The sequence below is a fragment of the Siphateles boraxobius genome, unplaced genomic scaffold, assembly GCF_051911475.1.
Source record: "Siphateles boraxobius isolate OS27281-9 unplaced genomic scaffold, OSU_SipBor_1 226, whole genome shotgun sequence".
NCBI lineage: Eukaryota > Metazoa > Chordata > Actinopteri > Cypriniformes > Leuciscidae > Siphateles > Siphateles boraxobius.
The window spans coordinates 259,790-284,000 of record NW_027508840.1 but is presented as its reverse complement, the minus strand read 5'-3'; the positions used below and the strand labels follow the sequence as shown (position 1 = coordinate 284,000).

Genomic DNA, 24,211 nt, shown 5'->3' with positions numbered 1-24,211 from the left:
GGACTGAAAAATGCCTACGTCATATTCTGATAACAGGTGAGCAGGTTTAAGAGTTCACCTCAGGTTAAATCAGGCATTAAAAGAAAGAAAATTAAAAGAAAATTATGACAAAGTTGAAATTACTACGAAAATTTGAAACGATGAACCGAAATTACTACTTATAAAAGTTATAATTATGACATCAAAAAGTCGAAATTATGAAAAAGAGCCAAAAATTATTACGTTAAAGTTTTAATTATTACATTAAAAAGTCAAGATTATTCTATACTAAATCAAAAGTATGACACAAAAAGTCGAAATTGACATACTAAATCAAAATTATGACATTTAAATTCAAAATTAGGACATAAAAAGTCTAAATAATGGCATACAAAATCAAAATTGAATTAAGAAGTAAATTATAACATCAAAAGGTCGACATTATGACATTAAAAAAAATCGAAATTACGACATACTCCGTCGATATTATTACTCAACAAGTCATTACGATAAAGGTCACGATTTCGATTTTTTTTAAAGGTCGTAACGTTAATTATGACTTAATATGTGTCAATTTTGCCTAAGCATGTTATTAATTCGACTTGATCTCATTATTTCGACTTTTACCTCATAATGACTTAATATTTTGAGTTTTTCATCATTTCGATTTAAGACTCTATTAGCAGGTTAACAGGTTTAAGAGTTTACGTCAGGTTATCACAGAGCTGTAAAGGCAAATGACCGTTGTTTATGTTATTATTATTGAATTATAAATAACTAATACGATAAGAGTCGACTGAGCGGCGATCACACATAAAGCTAAACATATTTTAAAACCACATTCAACACGTAGGTATGCTTTAAATTATACTTACTTGAGTAAATCAAATCAAAAAGCCATAAATTCATACCATATGCAGTGAACGAGGCAGGATTACCGAAAACACACGTTGAAGCTACGTGGTGGACACTGAAAACCTCGCGAGATATAATGAGACTACGCGATTTCAAAATAATAGTATGCGGTAAAGGAAATGTGTGCACATGATTGTGCAAATTATATTGAGAATAATGTAGTATTACCAACATTAGAAATGAAAAATCTCAGTATCATTATGTTGTATTATAATACAAATATTAACATTAATCGTACCAAAAATATAAAACATAGGATAAAATAAATATTAATTAATTAATTAATTAATTAAATGTATAAACTAAAAGGAAAGAGTAGTAATACTGAGTTAACACAGTGCAAGAATATATAGTACAAATAATAATAGAATTAATAATACAAAAAACATAAAACATAAAATTAATTAATTACTTAATAAAACGTTTAATAATTTTAAAAAGAGAGAGAGATAGAGCGAGTTTTTTTTTTCAAAGAAAAAAACGTTTAAAATGTAATTTTGGTGATCAAAGATGAGTTTTAAGGTTTTAAGGGATACAATTATTGACTACGGGGGACTTTAAATGTATCTCAGGAAACAGGAAATGACGTAATAAGTGATGGCTGACGCTCATCTGTTTGAAACTGAACGCGAGCGAGTGCTGAAGTCCGGCATTCATTTTTAAGCAGTTTTCATTGTTAATAACGCGATAAATAAACTAACGTTACTTAAGGAGCAGGAGCAACGTCAATACACTCAGTGAGTTTCTACACAAAGTTTGTGTTCAGAATATGAAGCGCTGAACTCTGTGTTATGTTTATCCATTCATAAACAAGCGCCATTGTGTGTCTTGTTTCCTCAGAAAAGACGAAATTATGAAACTAAACCAACATTATTATATTAAAGTCATAATTATTACATTAAAAAGTCGAAATTATCCTATACTAAATCAAAAGTATCACACAAAAAGTCGAAATTGACATACTGAATCAAAATGATGACATACAATTTAAAATTACAACATAAAAAATCTAAATAATGGCATACTAAATCCAAATTGACTTAAAAAGTAAATTATAACGTCAAAAGGTCGACATTATGACTTTATTACGACTCGATTTTCGAGTCGTAATAATGACCTAATATGTCTGAATTTCTCCAAGTATGTTATAAATTCGACTTGATCTCATTATTTTGACTTTTATCTCATAGAGCCAGTTGTTCAAAGGTAAACTGATCGGATTTTGGTTATCGGGGGTTGTTCAAAAGGGAAAGAATGAGTCTGGAATCCAATCCTAGTTTCAATCTGGATCACACCGTCAGTTTGTGTTGTTCAAAACTTGTCAGTATGATTTGGATAACTTGGATCCAAAAAAACAGGATTATCCTGATCCCAACAGGCGGTAGGGTTTCAAGGTGGATTCCACGAAGAAAATGTAGTAAAACTTTAAAATTGGTCAAATAATACTTTTGTATCATTTAGTGTATATATACTTTTATTTATATTTTGCACTTGACTTGTGTAACCGTTGTAACAGTGATAAAGTAGATAAAGTAGACATAGGCTATATAGCAATAAAGCTATTCAGTGAAGTAAAGTAAAAATAAAAATGATCTTTTCCCCATGAAATAATCCCCCAAACAGATTTCAATAACAAACTAAAATAATATATTCCATTTTTCTGTCATTCATCACCGTATATTAATTTCAAGGAAACAATCATCAGAGATGAGCCTGTCAAAAATAATTTCTAACAATTGCATACTATATGTCCAGTCAGTCCCTCATTCAAAAAAAATAAAATAAATTAAGACATTTTCAAAATATCCACAATGTATATTTGTTTTTCATTTGTTGTGGCTCAGATGAGGGGTCATAAAAGAAATGATGAATGGAAGTGGATGTTTAAGTTATTTTTGTGTTTTGTTTTAAAATAAGAAACACTTACAGTGACTCCATCTTGGCTCTTCTACCTGTTCTTTACATAGCTGGTAGCCCACATTGTGATACGTTGTCCCATTTAGAGCACTGGTAATCTTTGAAAAACCGGCATAAAAGACGGATTACCAGATCCTGAATAGGTAAAAATGGTATTTCCAAATCCGGATAATTTTGATCCAGATTAAATGTTTTGAACAACTGGCCCATAATGATTAAATATTTTTAATGTTTCAATTTCGATTTATGACTGAATTAGCAGGTTAACAGATTTAAGAGTTCACGTCAGGTTTAATTACAGAGCTGTAAAGGCAAATGACGGTTGTTTATATTATTATTATTATTGAATCTGAAGCCTCTCTGTGTGTAGATGTCCTCTGCGGTCCCCCAGAAGGGCCCGGGGCCCGGTGTGGGTCTGCCTGGCCCTCAGCAGCAGCAGCAGCAGCTGAGAGAGATCTCACCTGTGTACCTGTGTCGCATCGGGCAGGAGACCGTGCAGGACATCGTCACGCGCACCATGGAGATCTTCCAGATCACACGCGCCACTCAGGTGAGAAGAAGCCAAGACACTCACCTGAGACTCACTCATCAGATCATCACTGGCACACAAGAGAAAGAGCATGCTCGAGTCATAACTGTTGAAAGCAATAATAATGAAATAAAAATATAAATGATGACACATGACTCACTCACAGCTGCTTCAGCATCACACCATGAGTAAATCAAGACTATTACTGGCACACATGAAAAATAGCATGCTTTCATAACTGTGACATTTGAGAGTAATAAGAGAAATTGACATACTACATCGAATTTGACTTAAGTCGAAATTATGATAAAAGTTAAAATATGCAATCAAAATGATATTAAAAGTCATTATTATAACATTACAAATTCGAAAAAGCTATAATTATGACATTCAAAATGGCTAAAGAGTCATAATTGAACAATTATGACTAAAATTCTAAATTAAGATGTACTAAATCAAAATGGACTTTGTCATAATTATAACATCATAGTCAAAATTGACAAAAAGTTAGAAATTATGACAATCAAAATTGTTATATTAAAAAGTCATTATTAAAATATTAAAGTAAAAATTATGACATTCAAAATTACTAAATCGAAAATTGACTTAGTCATAATTGTGACGTAAAATATAATTATAATAAAAAAATGTAATTCACATATTAAATCAAAATTATGAGATTTAAGTCAAAATTATGACAAAAAATTTATGCAAAAAAATGTTGATATACTAAATGGAAATCCAAATTGACACTTAATCAAAATTTATATGAAAATTCATCATTATAACATTAAATAATGAAAATTTTGACAAACTTGAAATTATGACAAGTCTAAATTATGACATTGAAAAGTCAAAACTATGATACTATGTTGAAATTATGACAAAATTAAGTCATTATGATAGAAAGTAATTTTTTTTAATATCGTTGTAATTGACTCAGTATGTTATAATTTCTACTCTCATTATTTTGACTTTTATCTCATTTCGATTAATGACTTTCTTTGTCTTGACTCCGGTTTGAATATTAAAGGATAAAAGCTTTTTTTAAATTTTCAGTGGTGTCTGTGTGAGGTAATGGAAGCTACACACACACACACACACACACACACACACACACACAGACTCTTGAAGCTCCGCCCCCTGTGCCGGGAGCAGCAGCTCATTTGCATTTAAAGGGACAGACGCAAAATTGGCACTTTTTGCTCACCCTCAAAAAGTGACAATTTAAACACGCTATAAAAAATATCTGAGGAGTATTTTGAGCTAAAACGTCACATACACACTCTGGGGACATTAGAGACTTATTTAACATCTTGTGAAAAGAGGCATTACACCCCCCCCCCCTTTAAAATGTGTGAAACAGTACTGGAGATGTGTTTCTCTCAGCTTCCCAACGGAGTGACGCAGAGTCAGGCTGCGTATCAGGATCGCTTCGGGAAGCTTCAGGAACACCTGCGTCAGCTGACTCTTCTCTTCCGGAAGCTGCGTCTGCTGTACGAGCGCTGTGTGGAGATGACCCCTGACCTCCAGGAGTCTCCGGCTGAGGTCAGTCTCAGGCCTTGTCCACACTAATACGGTTTTCTTTGAAAACGCATCTTTTTCTCTCCGTTTTGGCTGAGCCCGAAATGTTTGTATGTGTTTTTTGGTACTATTCGTCATTCGGTGGCTCTGAATCGTCAAAATACTTGCTACGGATGCGAAAAACGCAGAAAATCAAACCCGATCTGAATTTTATGACGGACGAAAGTTTGGGAGGCACTGTGTAAGCGTGATTAGAATAACGTGAGGTCGTATTTATTTTATTATTTGAGGACGAGAATGTGCAAGACAGTGTTTTCATTACTGAAAACAAAGCTTTTTGAAAATGCACTAAAAGTGGATACATTTTGAAAACGCAGTTTCTCGTCGTGGATTGTAAAAACGGAGGTATTTAAAATCGATGATGTCATGTGAGGCATATTGGACCAATAGATATTCATGTTTATAGCGGTGTTGTGCGCTGTTCACTTTCACACTGTTGCTAAAAGCTGTTACTTCACACACTCTTCATATCACAGTCCTGCAAATATGACAGAAAATACACTCACATTTGCTGTCCGGCGTTTTCAAACAAAAACTGAATTGAATATACATTGATTCTTTTTAAAACTACTAAAGTTATTCAGCCAAGAGCAGTGAGTTTTGGCCGTGTCCTCACTGATACTCACATCTGCTGTCCTGCGGAGAAACGTGAGCGCGAGCTGGACACATCAGTGAATGCTGAGATATTTTGATTAATAAAAAGATCCTGTCAGAAGAATTGCGCGATAACTTTATTATTTATTTTTCCATCTGTATCTTCTCACTGAGCTTTTGTGCATGCGCATTAAAGGTGAATTTAGCGTTTTCCAATAGTTTTTCATCCACACTGAAACGTCGGGAAACGCTAGTGTGGACGGAGAGCGTTTTTAAACGAAACACTGTTGTCGAGCAAATGAATGTCCAGAAAGCATTGAGTTTTCTGTTAAAACGTTTATTGTGTTAGCGGCCTCTAAGTTAATAACTAATGATCTTTACAATGGAAGTGAATCAATCAAACATAACTTTATCTGGACAATAACTTTATTCTAGATCTGCTGTAAAGCCTAAACAATCTCTGTTACTGTAATCTCCTATTATCACTGTGACAATACAGATCATTCTGATAAACACTTGATCTGATTAGTCTCATAATTAATTTAATACATCTTATTTTAATTATTATATATTAGTATACTATTTTTATGATTATATAGTATTTTAGATGCCATCTGCATTTTTATGAAAATCAAAGAATAGATTTTAATTAATTTAATTTATAGTTTAACCCTGAAAAAATATTTTAATATATGTTGTATGATTTGTATCATATTTGATCCATCAAATCCATTTTTATTTCTCATAGTCTGATATAGTGAGAATATAGAGAAGAAGAAAAAAGGACTCAATTTTAACCAGAGACTCAAAAATATGCAGTTTGCTGCAGATGCTGATATTTATATGAACAAAAACTATATTATCAATATAATATGTGCCAATAATCTGTCTTCGTAAAATGATATTTAAATGTTTAGTTTTATGATCAAAGCTCTAGTTTTAAAACAAAGGTGAAACTCGAAAAATTAGAATATCGTGCAACAGTTCATGTATTTCAGTAATTAAAATTAAAAAAAGAAACTAAGTATATATAACTACCGGTATATACATATTCATGATTATACTTTTCAGAGGGCTGACATTTTTGTATTTAAAATCCTTTTTTTTAATTGATTTCATGTAATATTCTAATTTTCTGAGATTTTGAATTTGGGGTTTTCATAAGCTGTAAACCTTAATCATCAAAATTATAACTTTTGCACAATATTCAAATTTTTCGAGTTTCACCTGTATAACTCAATACAATGATGATTGAGACCTTCCTCAAAGCCTGATCATATTTGATACTCATGATTTTTATGTATATTCTACTTATTCTGCTAATGGAATTCATTATCTGCAATTTGCAGTTAAATAAATAAATAAATATGTATATATATATATATTATATATATATATTTAAAAAAAAGAAAAAAGTAAAATGGAGTAAAACTTTGGTCTCAGACTTTTGTTCCCAGCTGTATTAATCAGTATAATGCAGTTAGATTAAATGTATTAATCAAAATGAATCTCATGACTTTTTAAATTGTGTGTGAAGGCAGATATGATGAATCCTGCGTGTGTTTTCCTCCAGCTGGTGCCGTATGTGTCGGAGGAGCCCGAAGCGGTGCGGATGGAGACCTGCAGCCCAGCCGTGATTCAGGAGAGACGAGACGTCCTGGAGGTTTGACTATATTACCATCTCTGAGTCTGAACATGCTAGTGCACTGCAATACATCAAGCTTTTCCTTTCAAACACAACAAGATACCGCATCTTTTCATAAGGGGCTTTCGCACTGGAGGAACCGTTTCATCGTTCCTAGATCTATTGGCGGAAGCATCCGGATGTTGGCGTGTTCGCACCGCAGGAACTAGGAACTCTTTTACTCCTCCTTCAGAGTCGGTCTAACCCAGCGCTATAGGAACTACAGTGACGGTAGTGTTCGCTGATTGGCCGAACGCACACGAAACACCAGCACACGCCATTTTTTAAAAAGCCGTTTAACACAGAGATTATAGTCTATATATTTACTCCAGATACTAACTCTCTGAACATGTAAAACAGTGATAGATGAGCCTCTTAATCTTTACGCTGACGAGAAAACCCAACACATCTTTGAGGAGACTGAGAGAAACATGATTACGTATTTCTGCTCAGAAACACTGGACATCAAACACACGCCATACGCTAATAACTTTTATTATTAGCACTGTCTGCTTTCGATGTATAACATTTCTATCTAATAACGTGTGAGACAGGACTGTTAGACAGATCGTAAACTAATGAACACGTCACTTCTGAGTTCCTGCTGGCGTTGCGAACGCAACAGGGAAATTTTCCTATGGGAACCATTAGTTCTCGGGGAACCATCCTGGTGGCCAGTTCCTACCATCCAAACCCCTGTTCATTACCATCTCTGAACATACTAGTGCACTGCAATATATCAAGCTTTTCCTTTGCTTTGGTTTTAAACAATGTTTCTTTGTTTGTTTTTTATTGTATTTAATATGATATTTGTATTTTTGTAATTGAATTTTGCCATGAAAATAGCCTTGGTTGCTGACATGGCACTAAATACAACCATCTGAATCTGATTTTAAACACGCATATAACCATGGGTGAAGCAACTGTGGACTAAATCCATGAGCTCCAGGAATTTTGTAACATTATACATGTGTTTACTGTCACTTTTGATCAATTTGATGCATCCTTGCTGAATAAAAGCATTAATTTCTTTTTTGAACAGAAAGTGCGGCAGAAGAACCAGGAGATGAAGGTGCTAATGGACCAGATGAGGAACCTCCTGTGGGACGTCAACGCCATGCTCACCATGAGGAAATGACCACTGTACACTTCCTATTAAACACCTGAACATCTTCAGTCAAGACTGTCTTTCGTTCACTGGACAGATGAGATCAGACTCAGCAACTCATGCTTCATTTACAGTGATAAATCCCAATGCTCGGATTAATAACAGCTTTATCAAATCACTGAAATAGCATCAGTTTGAGTACGTAATGTCAAAGCCATGATGATGATGTTTGCAAGACTGAGCTAAATAATAGTGCTTATACTATGGTGTTTTCAGTGATGTGTTTCACACTCTTGCCGCTCAGGTAGTGTGTGTGTGTGTGTGTGTGTGTGTGTGTGTGTGTGTGTGTGTGTTCCTGAGCTCAGCATTACACTCCTGATATCTGGCGCCTTGGGTGAAGAATCATCAATTTTTTTTTAAAAAACATTTTTTTTTAATACAAATAACAAATCATTTTTTTTGTCTCTAGTCTTTTCTTTCAAGAAATACAGAACAGAAATCACATATCCGGATTTCTTAACCATTGCATAATTATTCTATTAGTATTAGTTGACACTAATTTCAAGATTTACACCACCGTTCAAAAGTTTAGAGCCTGGATGGTTTATATTTAAATCTTTTTAATAATTTAAACGATAATAACCCTGCCCACCAGTTGCAGAATGACTGCTAAAATCACAGAACTGGGCGTTTACCAGTAGATGGAGTCATTGTAATTATGTCTCTCAAACTGCTCCACATTTTTTTCTTTTTTCGAATCGAGGAGGTTTGCCCTGGGCAGAGAGTGTGTGACGGTATGTGTGTGTGTGTAAGGGACAGCGCTGGAGAAGGCCATAGCTACTGTTCCCTGGACATGTTACTTCATGGGAAGAGTGGTTCTTCTCTTCCCATTTTTCAGTTTTCCTTTCAGCCGTGACCTGTGTTGTTAAAGAATTAGTTCACTTCAAAATAAAAATTTCCTGATAATTTACTTATAATTTAGAAATCAAGGTTTTTGAGGAAAACATTCCAGGATTTTTCTCCTTATATTGGACTTGTGAGTTTTCTGACAAAGGGCTGAAAGTTCAGCGGCAGATCGACGTGATGCCCGTCTCAGGACTCGACCCCTGAAGCCCGTCTCATATGGTGTTACTGCCGATGCCTAATGCCAGGAGCCTCTGAAAATATATAAGTGGAACTGCTGTTCCCTTTCGTTGTCACGACGAGTTCCGTCGTGACTTCGAATGGGGTTTCGCTTAGAGAGCCTATCAACTTCAGGTATACAAAACGAGCCAATGGCAAAGAAATGCCATGGGTCTGTGGAATTTGCATGGCGCAACTCCGCCCCACCTCGTGGGTACAAAAGGAGGACGCCGGCAACATGCAGATATGTTTTCGCTTCGGAGCCAAGAGCATCTCTTCACTTCACAAGCCATCTCTGATCAACTGTCAGCTACGACACGAGGGACTCTCCGGTGTTGGTGTGACGGCGATCTCCAGCGAGTGCTCACTGCCTGCTGATCTGTGCAGTGGTCTGCCAGCGAGTGTGTTTCTCCCTGGGTGCTTCAACATCCGCGGAGTTTTCCTCTCACAAAAGAGCTTTGCACGCGGCACGTCTTTTTAAAGATTGGAAATCTTTTTTTCACCCTGGAACCCTCCACCCTGTCCCGAGCGCTCGCGGCTGGATGATTGGTTTTTGGGTGCGGCCGCCGACCCTCGCCGGCGTCCAACCCCAATACCTTTCTTCCCGGACGTGCTTGAGGAGATCTCGAAATCCTGGAAGACCCCCATCTCTTCCCGCGATCGCTCGCTGATCTCCTCTGTCTTTTCTCCCCTTGATGGGGCCACTGCCCATGGGTACACTGGGGTTAATGCAACTGTGTCCTCAGAGTGCTTCTTCTTGCGGTGATCCTAAGCACCCATCCAAAGCCTGTAGGTTTTCATCTACGCTTGTGGCGAAATCCTATAGAGCTGCAGGACAGGAAGCTGCCTCTCTGCATGCCGTGGCCATTCTGCAGGTCTACCAGGCCCAGATGCTCAGGGACATGCACGAGGGTCTTTGGAACCTCCACGTGTGGCTCCTGGATGGGACGAGGCAGCTTTGAGTACCCTACCACCAGCGGTGGTGGCTACCATCACTTCCGCTAGAGCATCGTCCACTTGACATTAGTGATGTATGTCTCTAGGCCTCGCTGTCTCAGACCGACATAGTGGTCGGGGGATTTACCAACGTTCTATAATGCAACGGTATTTGAATTTTCGTGTGACTCGTTTCGCCTATTTGAATGTTGTATATCTTAATGGTCCAGTGGTAGAATTTTCGCCAACCGTGTCAGAGGTTCTGGGTTCTAATCCGCACTCGTATTGTTTTTTTTTTCTCGTATAGTTTTTTTTTTCCTCATCAAAACCGATTATGTTCATCAGTGGTTGTATATCAAGCAGGATATATACGAATAGAGAGTACACTAGCAGTGTTGTGCCTGAACGCGTTCATTGAACGATAGTTCATGAACTCGTTCATATGTTGGGCGAACGTGAACTGAACGTACTGTATTACTGCCTGGTGAACGTTACTGTGAACTAGTACATTCTGGTGTCTGTGAACGGCGCACGGCGCGCTCTCAGTTTAACTTCGTTCAATAGGGTGCCAGATTACTATAGAGCCTTCCAGGCGAAAACCCGGCTAAAATACACCGTAAACAGGCCTTAATATATAGCGGAAAAAACACCCAATCTGGCAACACCAGCCACCAGAGTCGCACCGCCGCATGCTTGATCAAAACAAAATGCAGCAAGGAAGCGTCGTATGATCATTTAAACGAGTTTTATGACAAGGTCGGTGACGATGGGAAAAATCTTACATTTCTGTTCATACTTTGCCCGCCGATAAAATAATTGCTGTCTGTAGTTCTATATGGGTTGTGGCAATCATTTTGAAAAATAATAGCTCGCAGCAACATATGGAAAAAAGAACTATGAATGAACTAGTTCAAAATTTTAAAGTATGAACTGAACTGAACTAGTTCATTTTAAAATTTGTGAACTGAACTTTAAACTAGTTCATGTAGAAAGTGAACTTTCCCAACACTGTACACTAGTCTGTTTTTTTCCCTCCTGTCTCGACTTGGTCTCGGTCTCGACTTGGTCTGTCTTGGTCTTGGTCTTGTCTTGGTCTCGATACCCTCTGGTCTTGGTAGTGTCTTGGTCTCAGTTTAGGCGGTCTTCACTACAAGTCTACTTGACATGCCTACGCATTGAAGTGGAACCTCTTCGTCAACTGGTGTTCTCACCGAGAAGACCCCCGGAGATGTTCGATTAGTGTTGTGCTTTCCTTCCTGCAAGAGGGGTTGGAGCGAAGGTTGTCTCCCTCCACCCTGAAAGTATATGTTGCCGCTATCGCCGCACATCATGACGCAGTCAAGGGTAAGTCCGTGGGAAAGCATGACCTGATGAACCAGGTTCCTGAGAGGAGCGAGGAGACGGAATCCTCCTCGCCCTCGTCTCGTTCCCTCTTGGGACCTCTCAGTGGTTCTAACTGCCCTGCAGAGTGCTCCTTTTGAGCCTTTGCAATCAGTGGAGCTTAAGTTCCTGTCAATGAAGACAGCGCTCCTGGTTGCATTGGCCTCCATCAAGAGGGTAGGGGATCTGCACGCATTTTCCATTGACGAAGCGTGCCTGGAGTTCGGGCTGGCCTGCTCTCACGTGATCCTGAGACCCCGGCCTGGATATGTGCCCAAGGTTCCCACCACTCCCTTCCGGGACCAGGTGGTGAACCTGCAAGCGCTGCCCCTGGAGGAGGCAGACCCAGCCTTGGCACTGCTCTGTCCAGTACGCCCTCTCCGCGCCTATGTAGACAGAACGCAGTGTTTCAGGACCTCAGACCAGCTCTTTGTCTGTTATGGTGGGAAGATGAAGGGAAAGGCTCTCACTTGATAGTGGACTCCATTGCTTTGGCATACCAGCAGCAAGGTCGACCATGCCCCCTTGGTGTGACAGCCCACTCCACCCGGAGTGTGGCGTCCTCTTGGGCTCTAGCGCATGGCGCCTCGCTAACAGGCATCTGCATAGCTGCAGGCTGGGCGACACCGAGTGGAGCCTGTGTCCTCTCGTGTACTCGCTTCAACCAGCCAGTACTAGGACCCGCTCAGGTGTCTTCGTTTGCTCGCCATTCAACTCCCTGGACTGGATAAGTGCGATATTTCCTCAGGTGAGCTTCCCCGACAAGCCCTGAGTTCCTCCAGCACTGCTGACGCCGACGCCAGTGTCTATTGCCTGCGCATTGGCTAGGTGCCTCCGTGTGCATGGTCCCTCCTCTGGGCGACCCCCACATGTGTATTTCCACTGTAAGCCTCTCTGAGCATGTGTCTTTCCTTTGGAAAGCCAGCTTGCCACCCCTGGGGTTGAAATATTCCACCCTGGGGGCTGGACACCCCAGTGTTCTCCATATGCATCCCCCTCCGGGTCATATGTGTATTCTGTGTATGTGTACGGGTCGTATGTGTATTCTGTGTATGTGTACTAGCCTGACATCGTCATACTCAGATTCTAGTCAGAATGTGAGTCTGATACTGCTCCATTGGGCTGTGATTATGGGGCGTGTGTCAACCGAACCAGGAAATAAAAGGCCTCTGCACTTGTTGCGTCCCCTGATGGCATAGAGGTATAATGAAGACGTACATAATAAAAATCGTTACACACTCCTATAATTTTGGTCTCTGGGAGTACTGTGGGTGAATGAGGCAAAGACAATCAATTACTGCAAGCAGGTGGTTCGCTTTATTTACAACACGAACATTATGTTTTTACATAAATGACAATAAACAGACAAACTCATTCACAGCTATAGACACACCATTACAATAAGCCACAGAGAGAAAGAAAATGAGCGGCGCTAAATAAACAAAAATAACAAAACCAAAACACACATCAGCTAATCCTCGCCCTCTAAACTAACTAATAACAAAAAACAGGAAATAAATAATTCTTCAGCGCTTGACACGCCATAACTAATACTTCACTAACTAACAAAACAAAACTTACACACAGTTGCACACGCTCCTTCCCTGATGTATTTAACAGAAGAATTTCTACGTGTATGTGATATGTAAGTCACGTGACATACTTCCCTTTCCCCTTCTCTCTGGACCGGTGCAGTTTGGATCAGATAAAAAGTCCTCTGAGTGAGTGAGCAATCACTCAAATAAGCACGCAAGCGAACCACCACAAAATCAGTACTCTCCAACAACACACAGTAGCACAGCCAAAAAACACAAGCTCCAAGCTCCTCCTCCTCTTCCGTTCTCCAGAGTGCCTTATATCCTGAACGGACCGATGATTGGTTGTCTCCGACCAATAGCAGCACCTACTAATTTAGAGAGAGAGAGAGAGAGAGAGAGAGTGGGAAAACAAGAAAGCAACAGCAAAAGGGAGAAACGCAGCAACCAATAAACAGGGAGGGAACAAAAAAATACTAACACGTAACAGCACTCAATTGGATAGACCTAGAACCAATCAGAGCAACGGAGTAAGTGACGTATGTTGAGCGATAGATTAAAGTTGATAGATTAAACTTTTTCCGAATCCCATAGGAAGGACGGCAAACACATCTTTCCCATCGACAAATGCCTTGATCGCTGTTCTCTGTTCCTATTTTAAAATTAATGCGCTGTCTATATCTTCTATAACACACGCGATAGCGGAATATACACAACTCAATTCTCCAGCGGCAGCCATTAATTCAACCCAAGCGCTCTTTGATGACGTGGATGGTTACGATACCGTTGCTCATCTGTCCATCATCGTATAAAGCCCGCCCTGACAATTTGATTGGTCCGAACAATTTTTTTTTCGGGCATAGTAGCTCCTCAACGGATCGAGTCCAGACCGAACTTCCCAACCTAAAAATTTTGTGGGCGGGGTTCGGGCTGGCATCCAGGCTTGAACTGTACCTGAATTGAACTCAAATCCTGTTAACATGTACGTTGAAAGAACTTCACACCAACAAAGCGTTTTGTTAACAAAAAAGTATTTTTTTAAGTGTAAGATCATAATATACTGACAAACATGAATGTAATGGAGGATGTTTAGAGTTTAGCATCTCAATCCAATCCCATGTGGAGCATGCTGGGAAATCGACTGTACAGTTTCAGCTGTCAACAAAAAATTATTCATGTTATTCCAACTCAAAAGCATGATTCGTTAACTTCACAATTTTATTTAAATTTATTTTATTTTCTCTCTGCACGTATTCGGGTGGTTCAGCATGACTGAGCACACTCTTTGGTGAGACGCATCGTCATATTCAATTCAATTCAATTCAATTTGCTCTTTTCCCAGTTGATCTAAAGCCCCAGATGGCTGAGGTGCCGGAGAACTAGGTCCGTGTGTTTGCTCAACAGATCTCGAGAGTAAGCTAGAATGAGTCGTAGAGATAGTTTCAAATGCGAAAGAGGTTAGAAGATGACATGTTAGAGAGAAAGGTCAAAGGCCCTCAGCGGGAAAGGCCATGCAGGACTTTAGTAAAGAGCCCAAAGGGGAGGAGGACCCTTTACTGGTCACCAACCCTTAAAGGGGCATTCGGCAACTATTTCAGCTTAATAAAACCATTTAGAAATCATTTGGATGGTTTAATAACCTGTTCTGGTGAGAATGGTGACTTTCCCCGCTCCCCCCAACGTTCCTAGGCGGAAAACCAACCTTGCAATGTGGGGACTAGCGTCCCGGTATATTAGAAAAAGGAAGTCTCGTGAGAAGCGAGAACGAGCGAGAAACACAAACTGCTTTATGGCAATTTGACATTAACACACACGCCGCCCTCAATGTGTATGATGTATTACTCACTTCGGTAGACACACTCCACACGATAAAGTTGGCCGGCTCCGATAATAACAAATGCACATGAGCAGCGGTAGAAAGGGGGAGGAGGGGAGTTTTTTTTACGACATTGTTGTGAAATATACGCCTCACAGCTGTAGGGGGCGCACGCTGAGAAAACATGCGACAACAAAAGTGAAAATCAGCGAAGAAATAGCTAGCGTTGCCGAATGCCCCTTTAAAGGCAAACCGAAGAAACAGTCTGTGTTGAGGTAATCGAGATGTGAATGTACACGTCCTCCTGGTCAATTGTTGCGAACTAATCTTGGGGACGAACTCACGCGAGGATGCGCTTCTGCTTTAGTATCTTAAACATAAGCTTGTGAAAGGCCCATGCGAGACATGCAGATCCAAGAACAGTCGTAACCCAATGCCTTTCTTGGATATGATGAAGTAAGGGCTGTAAAACGCAGACGTGGAGGAGCAGCAAAGGGGGAGGTTGAAGTGAAGAGAGAGAGAGCCCTATGGCCACTTCTATAACACCCAAAACAAAGACACTTTGCAGGATACAGTGAAGTCTGGCACAAAAAAAATAATAATAATCCCAAACCTATAAGCAGTGACAGAAACTTTTCCACACTTAAAGGCAATAATAATAATACTAATGAAAAAAATGTAGAAAAAATTACATTGCTTGAACCAGCCTTTTCAAAATCAATTATATTTGCTGTTACTGACTGTCTTTAATTTTTGAAGGAGGATTAAATTGCATGTCCAAAGTCTTGAAAAGGCTCACATTGTGCTGATGTTATGTTTACTGAGCGCTAGATTTCTTCCTTATTGAAAGAGAAAGCAGACAACCAGAACTGCACAAATAAAAGAGTAGTTTACATTGAGCACACATACTTACCGACATGACGCAACTACACAATATTTGAACAATTTTTCCTTGTATGCCAGGAAAAGTGTTATGATATAAGAACATAAATAATTATGGAAGTAAAATAATGTCAAATGTTTTTGAAATAAAAAGCCTGTTGAATTGCACTACTTGACAAAAAATAGGCATTGCATTAACCATGCTTGCATTTTAATGCATTGTATTTTTAGGGCTTGCATTTTTAATGGGTTGAAATTCAACATGGTTGAATATTTAAGCTGTGAATATTTCAATTAAAAACATTTCAAACACATTTTCATTATTAAAAATTCAATAATCCATATTCACCCTTCATATTTCACTTCCAAAATATTCTGACTGTTTGAAAATACAACCTATAATATTCAACAGGCAATTTTCGGTCCATTTTATTTCGCTTTGCAAATTCGCTTCCACAAATTCAGTGGTTCAAATTCGACAGTAAATTCAACATTGACGTCCAGGAACTGCAGGAAAAGCAGTAGATTGCCGAGCATACTCTCCATCTGATGTTAGTCGATCTCACCAGCAGGGGGTGCAAAAGCGCTTGTTAGAGGGCCACCTTGTTTCTTATTATGGTGGTTACCGTGAGGCAGTGAGTGAGTGTTATTTTTTGACATGCTGGTGAGCAGCACACACTGCTAATGTTCAGTAATAAACAACAAGTTCGGAGATATACCTTTATGTGTCGGTAGTTTACTAAATGCACTACACGACAGAGATAAAGGAACACTACATGGACCAATAAACAGGCTTACAGTGGTATAGCAATACTTTTTGGGACAAGTGTCACTGTGGCACCAAGTATCACAATACTTATTTACTTGATATTTAAATGGTTTTATTTTGGTCCATCAACACTGATATGATGACGATACTATGTTAAAATTGCTGCACTGGGACAAAAATTGAGCCCTGGCATTGTAGCCACACCAGCCCACATTACTTTGACTGATAGTCTTTTCATTTCGTCTGTGTCAGTGAAGAAAGTAAACATAGGCTCAACTGATGAGTTTTATGAATCATTTTCTTAGATAAGTTAATTTACTCAAGGCTACCAAATCAGAATTGCCAATAGGGACCTTCTACAAGCTTTGGAATTTGAAAAGCAGCCTAATTTTAAATAATACAAATTATAGGCTGCAGTTGGTGGAACTGGCAGACGTTCCCTAATGCCTGGCTCACACTACAGGAGTTTTAAAATCCTAACCGATTTTGAAATCTGCTTGCACCACACACTTAAGGAGAATCTTTGCAGATTTTCTTCCCTCAAATCTTAAACATGCTCACACTACAAGATTTGAAAATCATGGCGCATCACACACTACAAAATGTTAATAAGATTATCATGCCAGATATGATTCCACCATGATGACGTGATCTCACGCAACAGATCGGAAGCGGAAAAGTGGATGTAAACTAAATATCTGTCCTTCAGATCAAGTCATATTTGAAAAATATGCCGTGACCAAGGAAAGCGAAATCTTTAAAAAAAAAAAAAATCATCCTTTTAACATTTAAGGATATTTCTAATGAATGGCGTCATCTATATGAGGTGACTTAACAGCTTCAGCGTTGCCTTGCCCATGCGCCGGAATGGGCAGCTGAGCCTTAAAGTGGAGCTCAAAGTTAAAATTAAACGTTAAAATAATTAACAGCTTGTTTCATTACTTATATATTAGAATGAATCCGAATTTCTTGTTATGACTCACTCAAAGGCAGTATCTTGCCGCCACCTAGTGGCCTAATTGTGTAACTGGACTGAGTGACAGCCTGAGACGCAGAGACGAGCAATGACGATACTGGTGAAATATCAGCAGAACGCCTCTCGTTTGGTGAGATTACAGGATCGTAACTAACTGTTATATAACAATGATCTAACAAGCTTGTGTCAGGTTTATGTTCTGTTATACTATGTGGACCCTTATTTTGACACTGTATCTTCTGTTTACTCCACTTTCTTTTGTTTCGGTTTCATTAGTGAACATGTACTAGTCTTCGTGCCTGCCGACAACAGTGTAACACTTTGATTTAGCAATAAATAAATAAATAAAGATAATAAATAAAGATAATACCGCATATCCTTTTTTACAGTCTATGTGCATATCACGCCGATGGGTCACTCAAATTTACCTCATTCCTTCACCACGACAGCCCTACTTGTTTCTTATTGGCTATTGTGACAGTACTGACGTAATCACAATCTTGCTCATCCCGATAAATATCAAACATGTTTGATATGATCGGGGCGAGCCCGATTTGTGTGAGAGCAGATCGGGAGGTGCAAGATTCGATCTGTGAACGCCTCACATTACCAGATAATCTGCGCCGAACATCGGAACCGATCGAGGTCCTCGACAAGATATTTTCTCCGATTCTCGGGAGGGGGAAATCGGGCATAAATCGGCCTAAAACTCCTGTAGTGTGAGCCAGGCATAAGTGTGTGGTGCAAGCAGATTTCAAAATCGGTTAGGATTTTAAAACTCCTGTAGTGTGAGCCAGGCATAACTGTACGTTCACACCGCCGATTTGAATGTCAAAACGGCCATTGACCAATCACACATCATAGCAACCGTTACTATGTGAGCAGGTCCGTCAAACATTGACTCCAAGCAAGATGGTGAAGCGGTGCCCACGGCGTTTGTAAATCGGACTCTAGCTACCCCGAGGGATTGTCTGGAGGAGTTGTGTTCTATCCGTTTCCAAAGCCGAAAAACACATCGTGAGCGGTGCCTACAATGGATAAAAACAGTGTGGACGGCCCCACTACCAGTTCCATGTGTTGAACATGGTTAAATCGTGTGCGTGAGACTGACACTGAGATTAGTCAAAGAAACATGGAGAAAGCAGATCAAGAGGATCCACAAAGGAAATACGTTTTCTAAAGGTTTGTTGTTAACATGATATTTTCGGGGGGAGATGAGCAACAGTCACTAGCAGTGCAGCACCTGTAGGCTAACGTTACAGTTTAGAGGAGTGCAGGTTCGCAAGGGGGAAAGCATGAAGCTTGCTTGACAACATCAGTTAATATATCAATATCGTAACGAATAGAAATAATCTTAAATAATATATGATTATCTGCATCTTTCTGTCTCTTATGTATAGTTACTTTATAAACATGAAAATCGCATTCAGCATGACACGCAAGCGGTTGCCGTGGTAATGAAAAACCTGCTCGTTAAAGAGAATGTATAATCCTGTATCGGAGGCAAAAATTACTAAATATGCAGCGTGAGTTATATATTTCTAACTCCAAACAATTGGCCACTGAACCAGCTTATAAAATCTTCTTCAAGGCTGTGCTGGTTGCATTTGAGGTACAGGTCATAGGGTTCCTCAGATTTCGCTTGAGAGAGTATAAGCATTAGCCTCGATAGTAGTCGTGTCTCCTTCATTGCGTATTTTATATTTTGAATATATCCCTCGTCTGCATACTGTAACGCCTTTTGCCTCGATCTGGAGGATATCGCGGAGGTATTGATCCAGAAAAGGTCACTGACACTCACGGGTATACCTCTTCCCGTCATGGCAATCTGTCCCGCTGGTTGTGTTTGACCATTGTTTGTCGGTCGTAGCAACAGTAACTAAGGGGGGCGGGGCTCGGCGAAAGGCTAATTGGTCAAATCGTTGTCACCGTGAGCAAATGAATTGCATTCCCGCTTAAAACGAGTAGCATCTGCCTGCAAAAACGGAGGCTGCATTTTCAGGACCCCACTTCTAGGACCGCATTTCTAGGACCCTAGGTTTTTAGTGACAACGCCGCCTACCGAATTAAAGGACCAGCGAAGATAGATGACATTCAGAGAGTGAGTATCAAATGCGAATCAATTTTTATTTGTTTAACTTTAAAAACAACTGTGATGCATTTCATTGGAAAGTTAACGTTGCCAACGTGCTGGTGATTTGCTGAACAGTCTTGAATGCATAGCCATCATATATTAGCCTAGCTGGAAAATGAATTGTTAGCACGTTCATTTAACGGAACTGTTGCAGGATAAGCCTGTGTTGACTTATTTACAGCACAATAAACTGTAGCATGTTCGTTCTGAAAGCTTGTTAATTACTCACTGTTTTTCCATTTTAATGCAGTTAAAATAATCTTAATGTTTTAACTCCGTCACGTGCCCACAGTCAGCCTGTTTAACGTTACCCACAATACATGTTATGTGTACGTCTCTTCATTTTGACATGGTTTTATGAAGTTGGTTGTTGGATCTTTTAAATATGAAATTTAAAATTAGAGAGTAGAACATGTTCAACTAAATGTTCCTTATTTAATTCACTTTTCTTTCTCTCTCTTAGCAGTCAGTGATGATGTTGTCCATGTGTTTGTCCATCCATTGAAGTTCTGTCTATGTGGTTCACGTCATGATCAAATTTGTTTTTGTGTGTGTTCAATTTCAGTTGTTATATATTATTTTGTAAAATATTTTGTGTGTTCAAGTTCAGCTGTTATATATTATTTTGTAAAATACACAATCTTAAATCTTCCCCCAGAGTCATCCTTGTCTTCCCTCTGTACTTGAAAATGTGGTCCATCTAGTGACTGAAAAGACTATAACGTGATTCCTTGTTTATTTTACTTTAGTTATTATAGTATGCTACTTAGACCCAATCATTTCTCAACATTCCTAGGGACCTGGTTTAATTGCAATAAAGAAAGTAGTATTTGGGTGTAATAAAACTTGAAAAAAAAATACTCTAATGAAGTTAAAATTGGGTGGAAATACTGCCTTGGTGGCACTTTTTTCGGTCCTCCAAAACTAGGGTCCTGGAAATGCGTTCCTGGGACTGCGGTTCTCCGACTCGGTAGGTGGCGCTGTCACAAAAAACTAGGGTCCTAGAAATGCGGTCCTAGAAGTGGGATCCTGAAAATGCAGCCTCCGGGACTGCAGACAGATAATATTGCTTAAAACGAGCGTTCGTAAATATTTCAAATAAAAGTTGCGCTCATTCTCAAATGTGTATCACTGGATCATTATGGAAAATCGCGAAGTTGTTGTGTTTGGTGCTGCTATTTTATCCCATGCCTCGTTCTTTTGTAACTGGTCCCTGTAAGCAAACAACGTCATATCATATATGATAGGAAACCCAGCAACAGCGATTATCAGCTTCTCCTCCATTTTCTCGGAACTAATGTTTTGGTAGGAACGAAAGTTAACATCGTATGTTTCTCCGGAATCAGCCAGAGTGAAGGACGTCTTTATTCTGATTGGTTTCTGGCGTTTTGCCGCTGAACCGCGTCATAGCTCATTACCATAAAGTTGAGCTTCTTTCAACTTTCTGATTGACGCTCAAAACGAGATTCGTTGAGATTAATGAATCTATTTTTATTTATTAATTTATCTGAGTTGCCGGAACGCAGTTCCGGTGTTGTGCCGAATTTTGACCCCCGCCAAATTACTACCCCCCTAGCATTGGTAGGTTTAGGATTAGTTGTGGGGGAGGGGTTAGGATTAGGGGTGGGGTTAGGATTAGGCAATCAGGTACTGACTTCAACGAGGGGGGTAATAATTTGGCAGGGGGTCGAAATTCGGCACAACACCTGATTGTTCTGGCCCATTTTAACCCCTGTATATAGATATATATATATATATGAGGGTGTTAGTAATACAGCGGCGGAAGGAGTGTAGGAAGAAGGTAAAATGTTGACATATTTCTCTCTTCCGACTGCCTTTATAAATCTTTCTCTATTTGTTGTTCTTCTATTGAAAGTTGTGAAAACATTATTGTGGAGTTTTCTTTGCTATTTGGGAACACTAAAATATATTTAATATAGCTACTCTCTTATTCACCAATATAGAAGTTTACCCAACTATGAGTCTTAAACTTGAAACGGTGCCGACACCATGTGGCTGTGTGTGACGAGTGTATGTTGTTACACAACATTATTGAAAAAAATATTAACTATCATTTGTATTCTGAGAAATGATGCTACCTTCACGTGCTCTCAGAGCTATTGTTAATACTAACTTAGTTTTAAAATTGGACATGAACGTCCTCTCAACTCAAAATTCGAATGCTATAAGCTCGTAATCTCGACTTCAGAAGTAGAAAGTAGGCTACAACATTTATAATAGTGAAGGCAGCATTACTCTTGATCGTTTCTTTTCTGATGCGTTTCGTTATAGAACGATGTATAGGCCTATTCTTCGAGTTACAGTTTCATTCATGTTATGAGATATACATTTGTAATGGTGTAAAGTTGTATTTGTTATCTTAAATGATCTGTGTGACGTTTAAATGTAGGCTATTTTCTGTTATAAAACGGTTAGTTCCGGTCCTTGATTCTGATTGGTCAATAACGTTAGCTGTTTTATATTCACGATAAAACATGGCTATATGACCGCAACGTAAACATGTTCTCATTGATATTGTTGATTGAAGCGTATAGAGTATTGTGAGAGATCGAGTAAGGGAGTATACCTGCATTTAAAGTAGGCCTAGATATAGCATTTTCCTTCAGGTCAGTCCTATATTCGTAATAAATCATTTTGAATGTTCACCGCCACATCTGACACACTAGTCATTTGTCAGTGTCTCTTGCTTCTCTGTGTTCACAACAAGTTTCGATACAAAAGTATTCAATATAAAAGTATTTTCTACTGACTGATTTGCCGCTATCTAAAGGCATAATAATGTAACTTCTATTACGGTTCACGGTCAGAGACCATTTTTTTTCCAGTGGAAGGAAGACTTTGAGTGAGTTGCGTTAATACATATTTTTTAGTTTTAATATTTGTATTGTGTGGTATGGATACATAGAGGGATTATTTCACTTTATTTACAAAACACAGAGATTCACTGTGGAGTGTTGCCAGCTTCATTGATTATACCGAATGCAGAACTCAATGAGCTCACAACAACTTTATTTAGGAGCTTTCGCTGCTCGTCAAATACACATGTGGTTATAACTATAAAGTTTACTATATTGTTCTCCCAGTTTACCAGCCACTCATAGTTATATATTTTGAGAGAAATAGATGAATTTACATGTTGTAAAGCTGACTGATTCCTCGACAGTGATGCAGTGTATCTAACACGCTCACAGCGCGATCAACTAACATGTTCATTATAAAGGTTTCCTGTTTAAAACACAAGATGGAAGTTTTAAGCAAGACACAGAAAGACCAAAATATGCACTTGCCAGCTGGGTTAGCAAGACAGACAGACTAGAGATAGATACACATCAACTTATAACTTTACTGTTCTTTGCTGACATCAAACTTGGAGAGGAGAGAACACAAGTCTTCCTGATTGCTGTTCACTCTCATGGTGTTTTTCTCTCTCTCTCTCTTCGTGACCAGAAGGATATAGTTCCGCTTAATTTTCTCATCGATATTGTAAACTTTGATTGACGCGGTTTGACACGAGGAGGAGGTGGGGCCTTGAGTAATTTGCGCGGCCCTACGCAACTTGCGTAGTGTGTGTATAGGGCTGGGGTGCGTTTCCCAAAGCCAAATATGGTCGCAAGTTCCCTCGTTACCAATAGAGTTCAATGGACATTGCGATCAAAGTTGGCCAACGATGCTTTTGGGAAACGCACCCCTGATCGGCTCTGACTGCACAAATAAAAGTGTACTGTTTACATTGAGCACACATCCTCTTCTTATCGACATGACACAACTACACAACATTTGTATCATGTTTTTCCTTGCGTGCCAGGAAAAGTGTTTTGATACAAGAACATAATGATATAATTTTAAAATTGCAATGATAGCATAACTATTATTACATTGATCTGTAAATACTACTGAACTTGACCTGGATTCAAATCAAATCCTGTTAAATTTTGTAAATGTTTATGTTGTAAAAACTTCACACTAACAAAGTGTTTTGTATAGAAATCGCACCTTGCTTTGTAAGATCATGATGTGTAGGACATGCACATAACCTTGTTACGTAATCAGATTACTTTTAAAGTAACACATTAATTTACAACAAAATAGTTACTTTTTCAAATTATTAACGCAAGTTAATGACAATAAAGTGATTTACATCATACAATTACCAGGTGATAATAATTTACTAGATAATAATTTTCCTTAGATGCACAATACAGGGAAAAAATGCTCTGGAATTTTTTGCAATTACTTAAAATGCAATTTATCATTATTATTATTATTTTAAGCGTTTGTGTCAGGTTGTTGTTTTAAATATTAATATATGGTAAAAGACGAGAAAATAGTG

At 38.8% G+C, this 24,211-nt stretch overlaps 2 protein-coding genes across 4 annotated transcripts in view; one reads left to right on the top strand and one right to left on the bottom strand.

Annotated features, from left to right (window-relative positions):
- The window catches only part of ncdn (neurochondrin), a 219,944-nt gene that overhangs the window by 12,959 nt on the left and 182,774 nt on the right, over positions 1-24,211 (bottom strand). The window contains exon 2 of one of the 3 annotated variants that reach the window (XM_077240359.1): positions 891-946. The gene's annotated coding sequence lies outside the window, so the exon portion shown is untranslated. Of the gene's footprint in view, positions 1-854; positions 979-24,211 lie in introns of those variants that run through there. The other 2 variants (XM_077240357.1, XM_077240358.1) reach the window with 2 other exon arrangements.
- On the top strand, positions 1,467-8,761 carry LOC143747555 (mediator of RNA polymerase II transcription subunit 30). The gene is made up of 5 exons (XM_077240377.1): positions 1,467-1,631; positions 3,182-3,361; positions 4,730-4,888; positions 7,092-7,181; positions 8,245-8,761. Exons 2-5 carry the CDS (start codon positions 3,182-3,184, stop codon positions 8,338-8,340), a joined length of 525 nt encoding a protein of 174 aa, XP_077096492.1. The 5' UTR covers positions 1,467-1,631; the 3' UTR covers positions 8,341-8,761.